This window comes from Solea solea, chromosome 11 (assembly GCF_958295425.1).
Source record: "Solea solea chromosome 11, fSolSol10.1, whole genome shotgun sequence".
NCBI lineage: Eukaryota > Metazoa > Chordata > Actinopteri > Pleuronectiformes > Soleidae > Solea > Solea solea.
Window position 1 is genome coordinate 9,902,424 of NC_081144.1, and position 23,408 is coordinate 9,925,831.

General features: G+C 40.3%; 1 protein-coding gene across 1 annotated transcript; it reads right to left on the minus strand.

Moving 5' to 3' along the window:
- Positions 1-1,417: 1,417 nt before the first annotated feature.
- Positions 1,418-18,383, minus strand: marchf9 (membrane-associated ring finger (C3HC4) 9). Its single transcript, XM_058644128.1, has 4 exons — positions 16,460-18,383; positions 6,845-7,000; positions 3,574-3,766; positions 1,418-2,729 (listed from the first exon to the last, which is right to left on the minus strand). Exons 1-4 carry the CDS (start codon positions 16,814-16,816, stop codon positions 2,401-2,403), a joined length of 1,035 nt encoding a protein of 344 aa, XP_058500111.1. The 5' UTR covers positions 16,817-18,383; the 3' UTR covers positions 1,418-2,400.
- Between the last annotated feature and the right edge of the window lie 5,025 nt (positions 18,384-23,408).

Genomic DNA, 23,408 nt, shown 5'->3' on the forward strand with positions numbered 1-23,408 from the left:
TTTTAGATGAATTGTTTTAAAACAATCACACACACGCACACACACACACAACAATAATGTTGAATCACTACCTAAATACTATTTTTAAACGTTACTGTTAATAGAAATAAAAAAATACCAAAAAAGGGTGGATTATAAAAAGAAAATCTAAATAAATTAATAATTAAAAAAAAAACAAAACTTACATGGATGCAGCTTGAAAAGTGCAACATTTTTCCTGCTGCAGATCTGTCAAGATAAAAGGGGCTGGTGACCAAAACAAATGGCCACAAGGGGGCGACAAATGCCGATTTATTTATGTGTGTGTGTGTGTGTCCCAGACTGCTCACTGCTCTTCCTGCTCATTCCCACCGGGTGGCGCCACAGATCCCTGTCCATCAGCACCATGTTTGACATGTTTCTGTGTATAGTGGTCAACACTGTCTCTGTGGTGACAAGTCGCCATCTTATGTAGATTATTTGCCTGTTCACTTAATGTTAGCACTGCAGAGTATACTGGGATCAGATCCCACCAGTCTAGGCCATGTGGGTAATAACCAACCAACCAATCAATCAATCAAACCAACAATCAATTAAGACCCTGAAATCTAAACGGAATTGAGCCATCTTTAATGTTATTCTTATGTTATGCTTCTCCTCCTATAACCTGTCAACCTGTAGGATGGAGCTTGTTACTGTGACTTACTGTATGAAGAAAGTGCTGTTGAGGCTTTTGCTCTAAAGACTTTCCATCCAATGCCATTTGCAAGTCAAAGTCCTCACACATGCAGTGAAAAAGTGAACCGACATAAACCTTGTTGCAGAAAAACCTCTGTTGATTCTCTGGCTTGTCCTCTACTCTCTCAGACTGTTCAATTGATTTCAGTTACATTTATTCCATATTTAGGTTGTTGAGTCTATAATATATATATATATATATACATATATGATAACTGTGCCAGAGAAGCATCTGTTAACTTTACCTCAGATCAGTAGTTCAAAATCAGTGATTAATCAGTGGCTTATTGCTGATTAAAGCTAATGAAATAGCATCTGCCCTTTGTGGTAGTTTGAATCAGTTTGAACATTAATAATTAATTAAATTAATATATTTTCTTTAAACTGATCCATTTCATCCTGTTCTCCAGTTTCAAAAAGCAGGCACGTTGGACACTCTAAACTGACCGTAGGTGTGAGTGTGAGAGTGGATGGTTGTTTGTCTCTGTGTGTCCTCGTGATGGACTGACGACCTGTCCAGAGTGTACCCCACCTTTTCACCCTATGTCAGCTGGAATGGCACCAGCGACCCCTGTGACCCTCATGTGGAGGATAAAGCAGTAGAACATGGATGGATCCATTTCATTACCCCAGCAGAGCGGGACACATTCAAACCTTGCATGCTTACAGGTGGAGGTAAAGAAGAGACCAAGTGACCAAGTAATTAGTAAGAGATCATCCGATCCCCAGTTTTAATCCAATAGTTTACTTATTATCAAATCTGAATCAGCACACGGCAGCAACAATCTGTATTTTAGCTGAAATACCTGCAACACACTGCCGTTTGTCATGTCGACAAAAAGTTGGTGCAGTGAAATCAGATGTTTTTAAAGTGTTTATTTTGGCAAGCACCATTCGAAATAGAGCAAATTTGTCATGTGCTTATGGTATGTGATGAAGAATAAAATTATATACCCATGCAAAAGTCCCTGTGAAATGTACATATGCATCTTTATTGCAGAAAGGTTACGTGTCACTGAAATCTCACTGATTTCCTTGTTTTGTTTTTTGTTTTTCTTATTGTTCCTGTTGTCGTCTTTGCATTGCCCTCATGTTTTTGTTTCAGTTTTCGGTCTTTTTATTTATTTTTTTTTTTTACCAGCATTGATTCGCTTGTAGAAATTTTAGGATTATTACACATCGTTGTTTTGGAAATGCTTGGCATGTATGAAGTTACATGGTTACCTCTAAAATCATACATCTGAACAAAATCAAAGTGAGTAAAAAACAGAGTAAATCCAAACCAAACCAAGAGGATTCAAAAACAGAACAAAAAAAATGTCTGTGCATCCTGATATTGAACTGGAAAAATCATCTCATCGTCTTGGATTAGGTTATAAAAACCTGTTTACACTTTTGTCCTCATCCTCAGAATTCATGTTTTGTGTCTTTTAATGCTTTTTTTTTTGTCCATTTTTTCATCAGTTCTTCAATTATTGAAAAGGAGCATCTGGCTTCCTTTTGTTGTACGAAACAAGAGGAGAAATCCTCAAGAGTGTGTTGTCTGTTGATGCTCCGGGCATCGCTCAGCTCCTCAAAGGAAGCCTGTCACCTTCACGAGTCTGTATTATTAATATTAGGTCCATAAGTCCCTTCCATTCATTTACATCTGAACCCAACGATGAGTTCTATGTTCGGTCGCACTCATACGGTGGTGACCCTCATCACCACCTCTCTATTGGCAGCAGCACTGATCCGCGGGTCGTTGGGCCTCAGTTGGCTCAGGATGTGTAAGATGGTGTAGCCACAGTGGTGGTTCAGAATAGTTCTTAGCCTCCTGCTCTGCCGCCCACCGCTGCTGCTGGCCAGACCGTGAGGGTTACTGCGAGAGCCACGCGCCCCTGTCTTACTCGAACTCAGCGGGTCGCCCAAGTCCTTCGATTTCTCATAGTTCAGTACTTTCCACTGCTGATTAACAGCCTGCCATCGTTTGAAGATTCGATACACTGATGAGCCTTCATGGATGATGAGGCCTGGGCAGGGAAAAAAGAGAGGAAACGGGGTGAAGAACCGTTGTATTCCCACTCCTTTACATCACAAAATTATGCTCAAAGGCCCCTGAGTTGCAAGCAGCATCATAGGTAGGAACATTTCATCTCTCCCATGGAGGAGAATAGACAGTTGCCAATAATCACAGCGCTCGTATCTGATGCCATCTGTTCCCCCTGTGTTGTCTTACACAGCCGACTCTCACAATTACTCACTAACAGTCAACCAGGTTACTCCTAGAAAACAAAATGTGCTTGGTCTACCTCTGCACCATCTGCTAATTATGTTCTTTTTTGTCTGACCTCAACCAGCAGAATGTGAACTGAATACATGTTTCTGTCGCCATGTCAGTTTGTCCTTGCATAATGCAACTAATGTTTATTAAAGTAGTTGTTGTTCCTGCGCAAGCTCTCCTTGCATAATGCATTTCTCCATGCACTGTCACCTGAACACTCCACCATGTGCATTTTTATATGCATCTATCTATCTATCGATCTATCTATCTATCTATCTATACAGTTATGCATAAGATTATATACCCAGGCAATTTTTCAGAGAAGCTGATAATGCAAAAAAATGTTCTTTCCTTCACGGTTTGTGGTTGGGTGAAGCCCTTTATCATCAAACAATTGTGTTTGTTCTTCTTTAAATCATAATGACAACAGAAACTACCCAAATGACCCTGATGTATCAGGTAACATTTCAATGACCTGTGTTCAGCCATCATCTTCCAAAACGTCTTCTTCTTCTGCTGTTGTTGTTGTATTTGAATTGTTATGTTATCGTATGTTTTATATGTATGTTATTTTCGTGCATATTGACGTTTACCTATGCAGACGATGTCCATGAAACCGTACATGCCGTAGCAGATTTGGAAGAGCAGGTCCTGGCGCTGCCACTTGGCTGAAGGGCTGAGTGAGGACCAGATGAGCCAGGAGATGCTGGCAATGAGGAACAGGGAGCCCAGAATAATGGCCGCTATCTGCACCTTCTCGATCACCGTCAGAGAAATAGCCTGCCACTGCAACACACAGAGAGAGAGAGGTGTCTAAATCAGTGCTGGAAGAAGTGCGCAGAACCTTTCCTCAGGAAAAAGTACCAGTGCAACAATATAAACACACTAAATAAATGTCACAATACCTGCATTCAGAATTCTGCTAAATTCATGGTACAGACTTTGAGGCCCTTAAGAATTCTATAAAACTTCCAAGGTCTTCACACAGATCTGTACATTATCAGAAGAACTGTGGCACAATATTGAAGTAAACCAATACCACTGACATTCAAATATTGATTTAGATTTTACCAGTTGAATTCTATGCTGATTCTCCTTATTTGTTGTATTTTTCTTGTGTTGGTCCTGTTTTTGTTTCCTTGTAGCGTATTATACTTCAGTATATTGTCATATTCCATCAGGGACTACAGATGCTAATGTAATTAATGCCCCAGAACAAAGAATTTATGTTTCAATGAATTTGGTAAATGGGAAAAATTCTAAATCTCACTCTGCAAAACCTCCAAGACACTTTAGACACACTGTCATAGTGTGTTTGATCTGCATCAACATTCCAACATTATCCAACATTCATACAATCCATAGTATAGTATAAAGTATAACGCTGTATTAAACAAAAAAATACACAGCTTTTTAAAAAGTAGTCACTCAGAATATGAGAAAAAAACAGTTAGCTGTTCCACTGTATGCACAGACAAAACTGTAAGAAATATGACTAAAACAAAAACTATTTGTACATATAAAGTGTGTGGCTTTTTTTTTTTTTACTTAAATCACTACAATACAACATTGAAAATATGGTTTCTCAGCTTTATGTGAAATACTGTAAAAATAAAAAGAGAGTAACATTATTTCCCTAAGAACAAACATTTACATATTACGACATTAAAATATTCAATTCCAAGTGAAATATCATGTCAAAGGTATTTGACATATTAACATGTTTGTGTTTAAAACATGAAGTGTTGAGGTGTGTGTGTCGTTGATATTGATTGATGTATTGCTTACAGTAATATAGTAATAGCACCAAATACGTTTTGTGCCCCCCTGTGGCAGATTTGCAGCTTAAACATGGAAAACTGTGAGGACAGTCTGATTTGTTGCTGTAAATTTCTTGCCAACTACCATCACCTATGGATTTAATCTATGGATTTAAACCAATGAATTGGATGAATGTTTTTGGAGGGAGCCCACATACAGTGCTTAACAAATGTATTAGACCACCTGTCATAAAAATGAAAAAACATAAATATTTTTGCAATCTTTCAAAAACTTCTAAAAAAATTTACTTTTATTTATTTATTTGGCAAATAACAAACTGAATTCACCTTTTTATACCCAAAGTCAGAAATCAATTAACCAAAACATTCAACCAACAAAAACAAATTTTTCTGTTCAGGAATGCAAGTAAATAACTAGAATTTTACATCTTAATCAAGAAATAATAATGTGCCTTACTATGTTTTCTGTTTCAATACATTTGAAAATTTGTGGATAACAATAATTTAGGGCAGTTACACCTTACATAATTTAGCACTGTGTGTTTGAGTTGAGATCTACCATCAAAATTCCATTGGATGCAGTTAATATAGGACTAAACCTTAATTATTATTTTTTTTTTTTAAATACAAATTCTGACATTATGAAGACTTTAAAAGTAAAAAAAAATAATCAGAAAAATGTCTCATTATGTACTGTTTTGTACAACACACAACATTATTTGATGTTAGCATCCGTGTATAAGATATTTAATGTCGCAGTGACCGTAAGGTGGTTACCCTTTTCGATGAATCCAAAGGGTTTATTAATAGTCTAACTGCAATGTTTCCACATCTCTCCAATTTGTTTCTCTTGTGTGTGTTGAACTGAAGAGGACAGGTCTGAGTCTACAACTCTTGGTGTTATTTTACCGTTCTACTATCGAGAGTATCCTGGTGTGTACGGTGTCACAGTCTGGTACGCTGGCTGCGCTTTAAAAGATTGGAAGGCTCTGCAGAGAGTCACTGGAGGAGATAGCGAGACCCCGGTACCTCAGCAGAGCCTCCGCCAAAGACACCAGAAACAATACTCACCCCGGGCACCATCTCTGTCACCTGCTCTCCTCAGAAAAGCAATACCAGTCTCTCAAATGTAAGACTACAAGACTGAATGGACTGAAACAACACAAAAACTCAATAAAATGTCCCTTACATCACACAATGTGTGTGCAAAAGTGCATATGTGCATCCATCTATATCCTGTGTCCCTTTAAATATTCGATTGTGTTTATTTTTATACCATATCAGAGTAATCTTGTTGCATTGTGTGCACTTTGACGTTGACCATTTATTTAAATTAAAATGTCTAAAAGTGTCAGTGGAGAATACAAACACCTCCCAAGATGTCTTTCACTTGCAAGTGTAACCAGCAAACTACAATAAATCTGTCTTTCCACTTCCAATCTACATTATATCATACAAATAAGAACATGTAAACACACACACACACACGTTATTACACACATGGCACCTTATCAATAGGTTTTAGGGCGGTTGGCTGCCTATGAAAAGGAGGGCAGAAGGACAGTGACGCAGAGGGAAAATGTGTCAGCACAATATGGCAAACAGTCCTCACAACACAGCAACAGCCTCAGATTTGTTCTGGGGATGGGTGTTGAGTCTGATCGAGCAGCATTTGGACATTGTGTATGTTTTGATGAAAAGTTCTGTCGGCAGCGGCAGCAGCAGCAGCAGCAGCATCAACTTCATCCTGTCATCAGTCACTGTGCTCTCCCTCCCTGATTCACTCATTAAAAAAGGAAGGTTCACACACATTCTCTCATGATCAGCCTCCTGTTTAGGTGTTTAAACAGCATTTATCCAGGACATCAATGCCCAGTCAAAAAGCGGGGTTGGATGCTCAACATAGCAGAGCTGCTCTGGCCTGTTTGTACGAGCGTGTGCAGTGTGAGTCAGATTTATCTCGACAAGCTCAGAATCAAAGCAGTTTTTTTTTTCTTTTTTTTTGTGCTCAGTGGCAACAGTATAAGTGGGAGCTTTGTTGCTCAGCAGTCGTCGTTTTTGTGTATGCAAGTGTTCCCGTTACCTGCAGAGGGTTCTTGGTGCTGATGGCCAGGACCTGGTACTTGAAGTAGCAGAGCTCACAGCTCCAGGAGCCTCTCTCACTGATCCAGCGGATGAGGCAGGGCTGGTGGGTGCAGCGCACGGAGCCATCGCAGCGGCAGGGGCTCAACAGTTCGCCCTGTGAGACAAGTGATGGGAAAGAAAACAAACATATTCAGATCTGATCACAGTGAGTGACACTTTGCAACTGCACACCACAATGCTAGTTTGGATAACAAAGACTGTGTCAGAGTCGGAGCATGTAAATGTTCATCAATGGTTAAACACTATTACTGAAACTACTGTTTGTGCCAGTGGAGATGGTGATGTGTACGACCACTGAACACATTTAGAAACGTGACCTTCCATCCATCCATTTTCTACCACTTTATCCTCCACATGAGGGTCACGGGAGGTGCTGTGCCAATCTCAGCTAACATAGGCGGGGTACACCAGTCCATCACAGGGCCACACAACCATCCACTCTCATCTACGGCCAATTTAGAGTGTCCAATTTACCTAATCCCCATATTGCATGTTTTTGGGCACAGGGGGAGAGCATGCAAACTCCATGCAGGAAGGGCCTTGTTCTGACGGGAGTCGTGAACCCAGGGTCTTCTTGCTGCAAAGGCAAGAGTGCTAACCACTACACCAAACTTGGTTGTTTACAATAATACTGTAAGACCTTGCTATGGAAAGTGCCTTCATTTAACTGGTAAAATAAAGGACTTACGTGTTACAGAGAAAGTGTTATACTATAAAAAAAATACACAAGTTTTAATGTCTTGGTGTAAAAAGAGTTTTTCTTCCACAGTCCAAAAACATGCAATATGGGGATTAGGTGAATGGTTATTTGTCTCTATATGTGATGGACTGGCGAACTGTCCAGGGTGAACCCCGCCTTTCGCCCTATGTCAGCTGAGATTGGCGGCCTCCTCATGTGGAGGATGAAGCAGGAGAAGATGAGTGAGTGAGTAAAAAGAGACAATGTTTGTGTGTAGAATTGATCATATAAATAATACATTTTGATCATTTTTGAAAAACCACAGTCAACATGAATTTGCAGGTTGATTGTACGTGACACTGCTTTAATACAGAAGAAAGGAGCCAAATCCTGCTTTCCCCCAAAAGGTCAACTAACATAAATATATAATATTCTCCCCATTTCCTTGACCACACCTCCCCCCTCTGACAATGTTCCTTCTGTCCCCCTATAGAGACAGATGAATGCCACGTGTGTACCAAATCCATTGTCTCTTCAGCTCTGCAAAAGCAGCTGAATCCTGCTGGCACATTAAGAAAAGACCACATTTAGGCTGTCACCGCTATTCACAGTCAAATATCCATTAGTCACACAGTAAAAAATCTGATAACAAGCTGTGCATCAAAATCCTTGATTCATTTACCGGAAAGCACAAAGAAAAACACTCGGTGATTTAAATTTTAACTACAACTACTACATTGGGGAGAAATATGGGAGCAAATCATTTGTAAATCAGTGAATGAGCACAGTTTGATGCGAGGCCCAGTTGGCGAGGCAGCACGTTAACCATCTGCAACGACAACAGGGAGCAGTGAGGCTTCAAGGGCAGGCAGGTGAGAGCGAGAGAGAGAGAGAGACAGAGAGAGAGAGAGAGAGCGAGAGAGGGGGGGAGAGAGAGAGAGAGAGAGAGAGAGAGAGAGAGAGAGGGGAGAGCCGCTGAAGCCTGACGACATTTTCACACACACTGTATTAAACTCCAACAACCTCATAACAAACTGACACACCTCAGCGAAAACATCACTTATATCAACTTTAGCAAAAACATTTGAAGTAACTGAATGACTTAGAATTTGTCATTTTTTTTGCACATTCATATCCAAGGACACATATAGACTAGTAGAGCCAGGAATTGAACCCACAACCTTCCAGTTGAAAGACTACCATTGCCCGATCCTAACTTCTCACTTTTTTTTTTTATACTTTTACTTTGAATTAATATTATAAAAGGTGACTTTAACTTCTGCCAAAGTCGTTTTCTAGTAAGATACAAGACAGTAGGAGAAGTGGGCAGCACTTATCTGAGCCTGGGGAGCAATAGGGGTTTGCTCAGATAAGTGCTGAGCAAACCACCGGGAATCAAATCCCTGGGAATTGAACCAACAACCCTCCAGTTACGAGCCTGACTCCTTTCCTCTTGGTCATGGGCTGCCCAATTATAATCTTTATAATGGTCAGACTAAGGGCCAGGTCATCCACATCATGTTGCTCCACACCAAAAATATAAATCTACGGACTGCAGACATAAGAGAGGGGGGCGGGACTACAAGTGGGTGGAACTATAAACAGGGGACGGAACTTCAAGTTGTCCAAATCACACAGAACCACATGAGAATGCAGCAAAATAAAAGAATAAAAACAGATCAATATCCCTCGACAGGTCACAGTTAGACAAACTTCCAAGATGTCACTTGTGGATGTGCCCACTTAAAGTTACGCCCCTGTCTCTGCAGACAAACCCCTCTTATTCACGTGGACGAAATCCGTGCACATTTTGATTTCACGTGGACCACGACTGCACATGGTCTGTGGAACAACACTTTTCATTCCAGTAGCTGGCATGATCTTGTTTTGGTCAAAAGACACAACAAAGACGATGGTAACCATGGAAACTTGCTTGAGGTTATATGAAAAAGTCATCTGGTGCACGCATATGTGCAACTCAGTGCTCAAAGAATACAAGTAAACACAAATGAGGGTGATTTCCTGGTGAGTAATTGCTGCTACTGGAATGGAGTGTGAGCTGGAGGACGTGAATATGAAACACTAGACTGACGCGGATCCTTGTTAGAGTATGAATGGGAGCTGTGTGCATGTGCAAACATGTGGAAATGCAAAGTGGCTCTCCACAGATGCAGAACATGGTGAGTATGACCAAGCCCCTCACTGTTTACTCTGGTCTCTGATCCCTGCTAAACCAGGCCAAGGTCACTATTTCCTGGCTATAAATTTCATATTCAACCAACAACAAATATTTCACTGTGCAAGAAAGCAAATGTCGAACCATAATGTCCAAACAATTCCTGCATTAGCCTGAATTTCAACGGCTTAATTAGAAGTAATCAGACGTCACACTGCTCACACTGATTATCACCGTGGTCAGAATAACTTTGTGTGGAGACAGAGGTGGAACATTTTGTTTTTGTGCCTAATACTGACCATCACTACACAATACATAGTACATGAAAACATGAAAACATCAACCAGTGTTTCCTTTGTCCTTTCTGGGCTACTGTATAAACATGCCAGCGCAACGTGGCGGACTATTTGGAAGAGGACCTGCTCCTAGTGTAGATATAAAGCTCCCATTTCAAACAAAAACAAAATGATTCTTAATTCTGTGTGATTATGCACTAATGAGAGCATGACTATAAAAGATTGATCAGAAAATTCTACACACTGGACAATGACATCAATTTTCCACAATTTGCTTTCCACAGAAAAAGAATCACTCATTGAAACAGTTATACAATGTTCAGTTGCAGGCTTTAAGGTTTCTCAAATGATGGAATCATATGTTGTCAGAGGTTTCCTGTGTGCTAATGACTTGAAACTTGACGCCGCCACAAGATGGCGGACACTTACTACCGGGGCATGAAATGAAGACCGGACCACACGCCAAATGTGGGTACATTTTACGATTGGTGTCAATCAAGCCAATGAGAACAGAACGACTGTTGTGCTGTTGACATATCCGCGATGTGTGTGGTTTTAACTACTGAGGGTAACTTAACAAGCGTGTCCGACATTTTTTAAGCCCAAAATGTGGCGGCATATTGCTGGGGTGAAGAGGCCGGTTGTGACAACAGAACAACAAAAGGATGTCAAGGATGATTCAAAGTAAAGTAAAACAAAGTGGTCAGTGGATGTCAAGGTTCCTGACTGGCTTGTTTATGACAATAGCACAGAATAAATGTAGTCAAAATCCACTTGTAATCGGGTAATCGAGTCCTCAACAAAGCACTTACACACACATTGCTAATGCATTTTCTGTGTCGTTCACCTTTATTTAAGGCCCAAAAAAAGGCCGCAATTCAAAATCTACCTGCTACAGTGGCTGGTGGCCAGAAGAGTTAACCTCAGCACCCTGCTTACTACACCCCTGGTGTTTTTGGTTCCTACCTGCCTGTGTTGCCAGGTGGGAGAGATTTACCTGTAACCCGCGCATCACCCACAGCCCCGAGAATGCTACCTATCAAGATTCAAGGTTACAATAGTATAATTAGAGAAATTACTAAAACAAAATTGAGGAAATCATGTCCAATTAAAACCCAAAATGTCTGTATGCTGCTTGTCATTGTGTGCTCATTTCTAAGTAACACCAGTGTTCTGCTTTATACACGGTGACTCATACAGTAAACGTGAATCGCAATACGTTTACAGTAGCTTTAGGGAATCACCAACAGGCTGCGCTGTCTTATGTGCCAGAGAACTGCGTTGATGCAAATAATGCTTGGTATTGTTGTTTTATTTTTCTATCCATCTGCACTGTGTTGTTCTCCCATCTGGCTCGTTTGACCTTCCCACTTATAATAAAAGACTTCAAGTGTCCCAGCGCATAAAAGTTTGTGTTTGGCTGATGAGCCACATGCCACTCATAAACTTTAAAATAACTTGCCTGCTGACATTATAAAGACAACAAAGAGAAGGTCAGAGGGATATGAGGAGCTAAATAAAAATAATATAGAAGCCAACATTTTTAAAATGTCAAGCAGTCAATGAGGAGGGTGTGTGTGTGTGTGTGTATATACTGCATATATCTTTGCAAGGACCAAAAACCCAGGTTCACCAAGAGGCAGACTGCGGTCCAGATTTGGACCCAGGTGCTATCCTAGCGTGACCCAGATTACTGTTATCATAAATCACTAATAACTTCTGTATTTTAACAGAGCATTTTCATTTTAACTGATGCAGCTTTTTTAACTTTTATGGCATTAGGGGTACAGGAAATGTACCTCACATTACATGTCCTGTAAATTACCACCTGACGACACACAGAGCATCTGCTTCACTGACTGAGTGAGTGAGTGAGCTGCACATTTCACAGCAAAAAAAGAGCAAAAAAAATGACCTTTCTCCTCAATTTCAACGCCAATATGTGCTGCTAATGTGATACTGTTTACTCGTTTCAAAGTAAAAGCATTTCAGCATCTCAGTTCCCCCGAATCCATTTATTTTCACAACACAGGGCTTTTAGTGTGAAATATTTGCAGGTGTGACGGATGTGCAGCTTCTTGCTGAAGAGTATTGACATTCAGTTGAGTCGAGGCAAAAACATCACACACTCAAACTCACTGTGTCACTGACAGTCCAGGGAGAGATGAGGAGGGAGGGAAAATAAACTGAATATCAGAGAAGTGACTTCACCTGTGAGCTGAGAAGACAAATAAAGAGTAAATTGTTTTTTGTAAACAAATTAAAATAAATAAATAATTGTATTTAATTAATTTATGTTCTTATTTCAGTCCCTGTTAAAAAAATGTTTATATGTGCAGATAGTTCTTTATATATATATGTTATGTGTATTTTTCACATTAAATGAGAAAATTACATTTTTTTAAATTTTTTTTCATTATTGTAGTAAATGTTAAAATGAACATAAGTCATATATTTAATGATACTTGATATTTAAAAGTCAGTCGTTGATACAGACTTTGGACATTTTGGCTGGTCCTCACAAATGTAAAGTTGTTTTTTTAAAGGGTTAAAGGGTCTTGGTTTTAGGTATAGAATTATTTCTATGTTAAGGGTTAGAGTTAGGCTTTTAGCTGTGATGATTTAGGTTAAGGTAAGGGGTTAGGGAATGCATTATGTTTCACTAAGGCGTACACGTACAGGAATTTATGAATGTGTATGTGTGTGGCTCAGGTATTACTAATGTTGACGGGACATAAATGTGTTTACACATTCACCTTATGGGGAATTGTCTACCTTATAGGGACAAAAAGCAAGTCCCCATAATGCAAATTACCACATTTTAATGTGAAGACATGTTTTAAGGTTAGGATGAGGTTAGGATTAGGTCGGTGTGTGTATGTGTGTGTGTGTGTGTGTGTGTGTGTTATGAGAGAAATGACAAAGTTAATGTCATTATAAGCATTACATTACATTACATTACATGTCATTTAGCAGACGCTTTTATCCAAAGCGACTTACAATAAGTGCATTTAAACATAAGCTAGACAAAATAAAAACAAAGACCTTCTAAAGCTGTGATTATAATGCTGAACCGTTAGCAGATTACATTTTGAGTAGAAACTGTGATTCGTGTGACGTGACAAATAATTTTGTCTAAATCAGTGTCTCATCTACAGCCAGAATCCAGAGGAGCATTTCTCTGGAGTGCCTCAATTTATGATGATGGATATCAACAAGATATTTCAGACTCACGTGGCACCAAAGGAAAATGTTCTCTTCATATGCGTCCAATTATCCCTTTAATAATTACATGCAAGGGCTCATGTTATTTGCATCCACATTTCTAAAGCGTGTCTCCTGGGGTCATTACAAAGTAATGTTAAAGATTCACGCTCTTGTCGTTTGATGTTCAAAACTACTGATCATCCTGCTGGAGACAACAAGACACACATGAGCGGATTTAGCTTTGGGAAACCCTATGTGAATGTTGGTCCTGATTTGTCGCGATGAATCATAATGACTGGAAATTAAATTGTTTTTACGAGCTTCGCAAGCTTCATGCAATATAAACAGACAAAGCCTCATAAGAGTTTTATCTGCAGTAACATATAATACCAATAATAGGTTTTTAAGAGTGCGTTAATAAGCTTTTTTTCATACCAGTTTAAGACGGAAGCAAATAAACATCTATTTTTCTATTGAGTGCTTTTTTCCCATTTGAAATGTCTCCCTTTTTTAGAGTCATTGTATTTAAACATTAAGCAATTGGTTGTATCAAGACATAAATGGTTGTTTATGACCATATACAGCAAGGGTCTCCAACCTTTTTACAAACAAAAATGAAAATGGCCTAGAACCCATTTTTGTGTGTGTTTGTTTTTAACATTATTCTCATAGCCTATTTTAACCCAAATAAACTGAATGAGCTCGTTTTGAATGAACATTTACAAAAATGTTGGCGCCTCCACAACTCACATTTTGCAATAAACATAACAAAAATAGTCTTTAATTCAACACCATGTGCATTTTTGTATTTCTGTATGCATTTCCTTCAATATCGCACACATATATGACTCACTTTTCATATTGTTATTATCTGCCCACATGTCACTGTATCCACTTAGCTTAGGTAATCTGGTTTATTGTTCAATTGTTGAAACCTTTGGTGTGCTACTTGGAAAAGGACTGGGAGCTCTGGGAGCTTGTGAGCCACACGTTGGAGACCTCAGACATACAGGGTATCTGTAATTTAGAGAGTTTGAGTGGCTCAGACAAAAAAAAAAAGTCAGGCTTTAGATTTACACAATCTTCAGTCTTTTGTATTTATTGTTGAGTCAAATATAAAAATTTTATTTATCTTATTTATCTCTGCTGTACAGCACTTTGTTTCAGCTGTTGCTGTTGTTTAAAGTGCTTTATAAATAAAGTTGGATTGGATTGGAAATATAGAATATTCAAGAGGGCGCTGTTTATTTCACAACACACCTCCTCGACACAAACACACTTCCTGCTCAGCTGATCTGGCCTGGCTTAGTCCCTCAATGCCACTTCACACATGCAAGAAGGTGTTCATGTGGTGTGTCACTTCTATGACTACGAACATGGCCGTTCTCCTCGGCTGTAATCTTTACAGATCTTTTTTTTTGTGTAGCATGTGTGACCCTGGGGGTGAAACCGCTGTCGGCCACAAACAGAGAAAAGGGCAGGTAGGGGTGATCAACACCACCACGACCACCCTCCTTATCTTCCAACATGCCAGCATTTCCATGCAAACCAGACGATGTTTAGTGGAAGCAGTGGCCCAGCCACTGTACCATGGCACATTCTGACACCTTTGACAGACACTTAATAAGGACACACACTCTATGCAGCATGCAGGGGCAAGGCGATTATGTCTGTAGGTAATTGGCCCACTGACAGCGACATGATCCCGGCCCCTGTTGTGACCTGCTTGAATAATGAAATAACAATAAAATGGCAAACATGTTCCCTCCACTCTGCACCCAAGGCGGTGTACGGCACCTTTCCGTTTGCACAGAGAACAAGTAAATAATATGTCAGTGAGGAGCCGATGTGGAGGTGTCGTCTCAGGGTTTTCCCCTCAGTGCTTTGTCTGCTTGCTCTTTTTCTGGAGCTGAAAGAGGCGACTCAGAGCCACGTTGCTCGATGAGTCACCTTGCTGAAGAGCCCAAAGCCCATAACATCAACATTTTATTAAAGGAATGCGCTTGAGTGTGCAAGGCAGGAAGTTGATCCCTATCATATGACCCCCCCCCCCACGTCCAAAAGAGACCTGAAGTGATTTATATGCCGTCCTGTGGCTCTCCACAGATTACTATGTGTTACAATGGACACTCCAAGGCAAATGTCATAAATTAACACATGGGGTGTAAAAAACACTTTACGCCTATCTTAGGGAAGTGACTGAATGGTAATATCCATCTGTGCTCCTACAGGATCTACAGTGTTTCTAATTATCTGAGGCTTCAGGACGACCTGCTGAGCCAGACACCGTTTTCTGCACATCTGGTCACACTGACCACAGACAAGAGGGATGCTTTACAAATATGAACCACAGAGAGAGAAAGAAACAATAGAAATAGAAAAAAATCAAAATCGTCACTTCTCATGACCATTGTCAGGCTGGGAATGGTGATTGTCCAAAGATCGCCCTGTTCTGTGATACATGCAGATGGGAAAACAGTTTATTTGCATTCACAAAAAAAACACGATTGTGACTCAAGCATATTCACTGCCTCTCACTTTATTTGTCATCGCACAGACCTGACTGGCTAACTTTTCTTTGTTGCTATGCTGGCCGGATTTCAGATGTGTGGGAACTGCTGCCTCTCCTCCACCACCACTGATGAGCTTAGTTATGAGAACAATGTTATTTGGACGAGCAGATCACTGAGCGGTCGTCTCCATGTGTGATGGAGAGGACAATGTTTGCCTCTGAAACCAACAGTGTGAAGATGGAGGGTAGCATGCTGTGCAGGTTGTAAAATCACTGAGACACATGTGTTATATTGGGGGATAAATCCCCAAAATAACAACATATGTATATATATAGATATATATATGTGGCTTATTTTTGCATAAGTGTCAAAATGATGTCTATAGTAGCTCCTCTGAATCAGAGAGCCTTTGTGATTTGCTGTGTAATAAAAAGAAAAAAAAATCAAAATGGCAGATTGGAGTAAAGAACAAAGTGTGGTTGTGGAAATCATTAAAAAAAAAACTTCCTACAACCCTGCTCATGTGTAAAATCCCATGCATGGTGATAGAAAATGGTTCCCCACAGCAGCACAAAGGCTCAGCACATTTACACCACACAAATGTGAAACAAAAACATGCTCTCTGACTGTCTGTCTGCCTGCCTGTACACACGAGGAACCAGTTATCTGCTGCATGTCTTACCTGCTCTGGGCCTTGGAAACAGATCCGGCACTGGGGGGTCCGCAGGCTGCTGGAGGTGCTGGCCAGAGACACGGCGTCCAGGCCCACTTGCAGCTTGGGCTCCTTGTCCTCAAACGCCAGGCTCCGGGGCCGCGGTTCGCTGCCGTAGTATTCCTCCTCATCATCCCGGGAATGGCAGTCGACGAACGGCGGCCAGCCGCAGCCGCCCATCCCCAGACCTCGCATTGTGGTGGCGGCGGCGGCGGTGGTGGTGCTGGACCGCCTATCTGTGTCTGAACCGGACTGCCTCGAATCGGATCGCATAAACACCAGGACTTTCAGTTCATTAAAAAACATGCGGATCCGATACTTGAACATGTTTGGCTACATAAAGTCTCAGCCAGACTGAAGGAAAAATAAACGAAGTGTTTTTGTCTCTTCTATTGTTATTATTATTGTTATTATTGGTATTATTGTTCATACACTGACTGTGTGCATTCTCATTGTAGTAATTCCACTACTGGCTTATTAATAATAATTACTGTTGTTATTATTATTATTATTATTATTACTGTTATTAATAATAATTGTGAAAGGCTCTCGCCTCACTGATGGCATGTGTGTCTAAGCCAATGCGGATAAAAGATTTTCCTGACACACTCTTTCAATATTCATTACTCAAACTCCTCTGTCTAAACACTCTCTCTTCTTCAGATTACCGTTACAACTCGTCCTGTTTTTATTTCCCACCGTCCATTTTCCTTCCAAAGAGACTCCCACTCCCCCCTGTTTTTGTCTTTCTTTTTGAAAGATGCACTGGGCTTGCAGCAAATGAAAAAAGAATTGCCTCGGCTACATGTTTTGCTACCCGAAGCAGAAGACTGCGAGAGAGTGGACGAGTGGAAGAGAGAGCAGCGCGCAGCCAGGAAACAGAGGATGGGATGTAAAAGACAACGACATGCCATCCACACAGTCACATCTGACACTCTTGTCAAGAATCATAATCCAAACCAAGGTGCAGAAGATGAAATGATAGTTATTATTTGTAATGTTGTTAGAATAGGCTGCTGTGTCTGTTACTGTATCATCCCAGGCGTCAGATCATGGTCCAGTTTTCCCCCTCTCTCTCTCTATTTCATCTCCTTTCTCTAAAAAACCTCTGGTTCGTCCAAAAAAGAATCCGTGGATCCATTCACGCGCACTTCCTATAAATCGTCGAGATCATAGAAAAAAAAAAACCCCACAACAATCCCTTTATCATTTTGCATTTTCAGGAGCCTGGCTGGAAACATGGCAACACAAAAACACCCGAAAGCCCCATGTTTCCTGTCGTCGCTCGACGTCCGCCAGCATTCTCGATGCGAGCTGAAATGTCAACGCGGGACAGAAAATACCGAAGGCGGTCTACGGTCTTTTCCTGTGAGAGACAAAGACGAGGACGGCACATGAAGACGTCTCCGCATCCGAGGGCAATTACACAGCAGTAATGGCATTGATTATAGGATCAGATAGATGGTGGTGGTGATACTGCTGCCGCTGATTTTCCTCCTCGAAATGGTCGGCTTGGAGATTGAACCAGCACAGCAGCTACTTCCGGAATAGAGAGAGAGGAGGACGAAGAAGAAGAAGAAGAAGAAGATATGGAAAAAAAAAAATCCTGACTGTCATCCAGTAAACAAGCGTCTGTTTGTGGTCCAGTCATCCATGGGTCGTCGGTGGATGATGATGTTGTGCGTGAGCCTCTCCCTGTGCTCAGCAGCAGCAGCAGCAGCGGCAGCAACAACAACAGCAGCAGCAGCAGCAGCAACCGAAGCTCTGCTGCTTTATTATTGACCAGGCGCCGCTGCTGTCCAAGGTGCTGATCTCCCTCTGTGACGTGAGGGCTGCGGCCACATGCACGAGGAACCCGCCAACTATGAACTGGACCTGGACCTGGATGTAGACCTTTGTGTGTGTATGTGTGTGTGTGTGTGTGTGTAAGGATATTTTAGCATCTCCTCACAACTTTGAGGAGCTTTTGAGGGGGTTAAGATATTAAGGGTTAGGTTAAGGGTTCAGGTGAGGCATTAAAAAAAAAACACAATTTGTCAAAACTTTGGGGCATATTCTATCCAACTGTATTCAAAACGCAATAAAAACTTGAATGTGTGATTTGTTGACTCACTTGGAAGCTTTATTTAACTGATATATATGTAAAAGATTTTGGTTGTTTGGTCCCCAAAAGGTTGACTATGTGTTTGCCAATTCTTGAATGTCTCGTTTTGTCAACGAACCAACATGACTCAGTTTTAATGATTTCTTTGTTACATGGAGCAAAGAAATCAGAAAATATTCACGTTTAAGAAGCTGGAAAATCTGAAAACTCAACTCAAACTGATTTATCAAGATACCAAAACAGTTGATGATTAATTTTGTGGATTAATCTACATGCATTCTACATACAATCTACATTTATGAAGCCACCGCCAATGTTCTTTGTTCTTGCATCATCCAACGATCATATATATGTATATATATACATATATATACATATATATATATATATATATATATATATATATATATATATATATATATATATATATATATATACCATAAGTGATTTCTTTTGTCACAATAACATCTTTTACTTTTGACTCTTTAAGCAAATGTAACTAAATAAGGAATTTTATCATTGATAGAGTAGTTTTGAACTCTATTATTACTACTCAAACTAAAGACATGAATAGCATCAATGCTGGTGTTGGATCAGTTATCACCAGAGTTGAGTTATTCATAAGTAAAAATTCTGTTTACCTTCTAGTCATGACTCATGTGACTATATGGTGATGCTCCTGTAACACACGCACACACACACATGTCTGAAACATCAACACAACAGCCCCCACTTGAAGCTTCTTCATGCACCACACAAATGTTAACCCGTTCACGTCACAGCTGAGGACGACGCTGCAAACAGCAGAGGAGGAAAGTGTGTCCGAGTCGTTTGTCAGGACGGCGAGACAAGATAATTAGGGAGACATCACAGGCAGAGGTGCAGAGGTCACTTTAATCTGCAGTTTATAGAGATGAAGCTGCCTTGTTGCCTCTCTGTTTCACACTCTCGCTTTCTCACACTCACTATTCTCCTCCACAGCAACACTTCCCACAAAATCCCCCGTCACACTGATCCTGATTGATTTCTCACACTCTGTTACAGATATGAATTTATTTTAGGCACAACAGTTGATTTGTGATGCATTGCCATGCCTTGGCTCTCATGCGATTGTTTCTTTATACACACACTGCACTGTATGCATGGATGCTGCCAGACTGATGGGTCATGAGAGTTGTCTTATTGTTTATATATAGACGTTTTACAATTGAAACAGCAGGGCAGTAAATTGAGTGTGGTCATTTTGTTCTTCTACAAAGCACAAAGAAAAAACACACTAACACAGACATTTTTTCTCCACAACGTGGGAATAATCTGCTCGTGTGTGTAATGTATGATCACATGCAGGTGGCACACCGTGTGGGAGGGTTATTTTATGATGATGCCGTGTGTGGGGTGAGGTTTGTGATAAATGCTAATGAGGTGATCATTTTAAAATTGTCTGCGTGTAATAGCGCTGGTATCCAAAGGACAAAACCTCCTGCTTTTTTTCTTACATTTATAAGATGGAGATTTCACGTCTGCCCAACAGGGAGTCACATTTATGTTTGAATGTAGAATAAACCTGGGATTAGGTAAATTAGACACTCTAGATTGGCACAGTGACCCCCCGTGTCCCTCATGTGGAGGATAAAACGGTAGAAGATGGATGGATTTTCTTATCCTTTTTTCTGCCTCCAGTGTCCACACCAACTTTTTTTAACTGCTGTTCATTTTTTTCTGTTACACCACAGCCTTTCCTAATGAGTATCTTTATTTGCACCCGTTGACATGTTATAGATCATTTTTACTGCATTTCAAACCACATTTTAACACATTTACTTACTTATTGCTCAAACCCATTTATTCAGCATTTGTAGGATATCACTAAAACATCGTTCTTTCACCTCCGGAACAAGGCACACCTCCGCCCCACCCTTTGCTCATCTGATCCAAGCCTTCATAATCTCCAGAGTTGATTACTGCAGCAGCATCCTTTATGGCCTTCCCTCCACTGACCTTCAAAAACTTCAGTAAGTTCAAAATTCAGCAGCGAGGCTGTTCACTCACTCCTGCTCCAGAGACCACATCACACCTATCCTACAGAAACTACACTGGCTTCCAACACTGTTCCAGATCAAATTCAAGGTTCTTGTCACCTACATACATCGCCGACCTCCTCCAACGTCACTCCCCAACTCGCCACTTTCATTGATGCCCCAGCCCTCTGGAACTCTCCTCCAAACATCCGCAATACAGATTCACTTAACTTTTACAAGATTGCCTTTAACACCAGGGTTCAACGGCTATGAATACTCTTGTCCCAACCCACCTCGGTACTGACAGTGTAGCGCTCCCAAACACTCCCTCAGTCAGGTCTGATAGTATTACTTGACAGAGCCCATTTTCAGATAAAGAATGTAGCATAAAAATAATCTGGTCACAAAAACCCGAGGCAGAAACAAAAATCACCTACGGTTTTTACACTGCAGCTTTAACGCTGGATATTGTTTCCACATTTTTTTCCTACTACTCAATTTAAGGGTGTATATTACCTCAGTCACACAAAACAGATCCATCTTCAATGTTATCAATAATTGCCTGCTGGGAAAAAGGAGTGACTGAAAGTTGACTTTACTTAAAGATCCTACCGTATGTGTAAGACTTACTGATAGATAATGGTGAGACATCAGAATGAAGCAAATGGCAGAGTCCTCCGTCCGCCCACGCCTCCCTTTCCGAAGTGCATCGGGGGGGAACTATGGTGGCCTTTGCACACCAGAAAGGATGTCACTGCCCTCCGCTTGAGTAGTAAGCTTCTGCTTCAAAAACACAAAAAATAACAAACTCAGGCTGCAGCACAAATACGATGGCTCAAGATGGCAAGGCTCGTACCTAAAGTAAAAGCTTATTATAAGGCTATAAACCCCCAGCAGTACAGTGTGTAAAATGTAGAAACAATTATTTGTGACGTAGTATGTCGCAGCTGACTATCCGTCACCTCACCCTTCACTTACAAGTGCACTGAACAACCTATGAAGTCTTCATTTAGCATCAAAACAAAGAAGATATTTAGTTTGTCCATTGTGGGCTACTGTTAAAACTTAGTGCTCCAATGGAGCTGAATTAACCCCTAAGATATAATATAAAAGGCTTGTTCTGGGGCAATGAAGAACAACAACTCACACTATCAGAATGATTGTGTATTCATGAAAACATCTTCCTGTGTCTTCCTACTGCAAAGGCAAGAGTAACCACTACACCAACCGTGTGCTACCATGTTCAATTTCTGCCATAGGAAAATAATTTCACTTAAATTTTACACACTGGACCATTAAACACAAACACAATCATGCTTAGTGAGCGTAGTGTATTCAGTTTCTGCCAATAAACAATCCTTAGACTTATCATAGACCTACATTGATATTTTTTTACTTGCTTTCACCTTCAGTCATGAGATCTAAACCCGACTCCAGAAAGTAGAAAATCAGGTGATGCCAAATCACATGGAGGCAGAAGTATTAAAATTTACACAATTTAACTAAATTATTAACGTGATCCACTTTACGAGCTGAATCCTCTGAACAACCCTCTGCACCACCAGGGCTGCCCTTCCATCTGAGGGCAAACAACATGCATCTATCTCCTCTGCTTCATTATTGATAGGCCTTATTGACCTGTTTGTCTTCCCTCACCGATGAGAATGATTTGCCTTCCTGTTTGTCCTCAAAGAGCTGTGAGAAGAATCCAGAGCCAGATGCAAACCCATTAAAACCAAATGGGTTGATCCTCAGTGATCCTGTTCCCCGAGTCAGAGGAAACTCCCACTATTGATGGAGGATGCAGCTGAACGTGTGAAAAGAAAGACACATTTTCTTTTTCTACCTGGGAATTGATGTTTCAGCACAAACCGAAGCAGTCAATGTGGAAACTGACAAAGCTTTACCGTTAATGGAAGAGTGTCCTTCGATCTGTAAACTTACTGACAACATTTATTTGTCGGACATAGATCAAGATTTTATTAATTAAATAAGATAATTCATATTTTTCTATTCCTTGAAGTGAGAATAATCCATCAGAAAAATCCCTTTTTGTTTTCTTTTCTTCATTATATATTTCACACTCTTTTAACTTCGGCTTCCCAACACTTCAGTTAAAATGATTGAAATGATGAGATAGTGACCGATTTCAGCTTTTGTTACATAGATTTTGGGCCTAACAATGATTTATTCTTTTGACACTGAGAAGCAAAATCAAAATGTAAATCTTGACTGAGACACACAATACTAAATATCACTACATTAATAACTGTCACTCTTGGGGTGAATATGACCTTATTCAAGCTTTACTTTATTTTACTTCATTTAATGACTGAAATGAACAGCTTGAGGTTTAAATTGCTTACCTTAAGGATTAAAGGTGTTCGTAAATTTGAGGATAACAGGAGGGTTAACAGTTTTGGAAATTAATGTTGACATGTTTTATGTCAGGTAATGAGAATTGGAATAAAGTTGAAACACAGGAGTTGGCTGATCATTTATACTTTATGCTCTATAAACCCCAGACAACATGTCATTTTTTAGACAGAAGGAAGTTTTCTTTACCTTGTTAACCAGTTTCAGTGCGTGTCTTCCGCCTTCCTCAGAACTGTCACCGGATGTCAGGTGACGACGTGCCTTATCAGCTGCAGAGGCGTGATCTTCCTGTCAACTAAGTTCAATCAGTAGACTTAATGAACTTTCACAACATACGTGATTATGTGCTGCCATTGGAAAAATACAGCATCCTCACAAAACTTTGACTTAAATCACTCTGTGATAAGTGAAATAGTCAAAA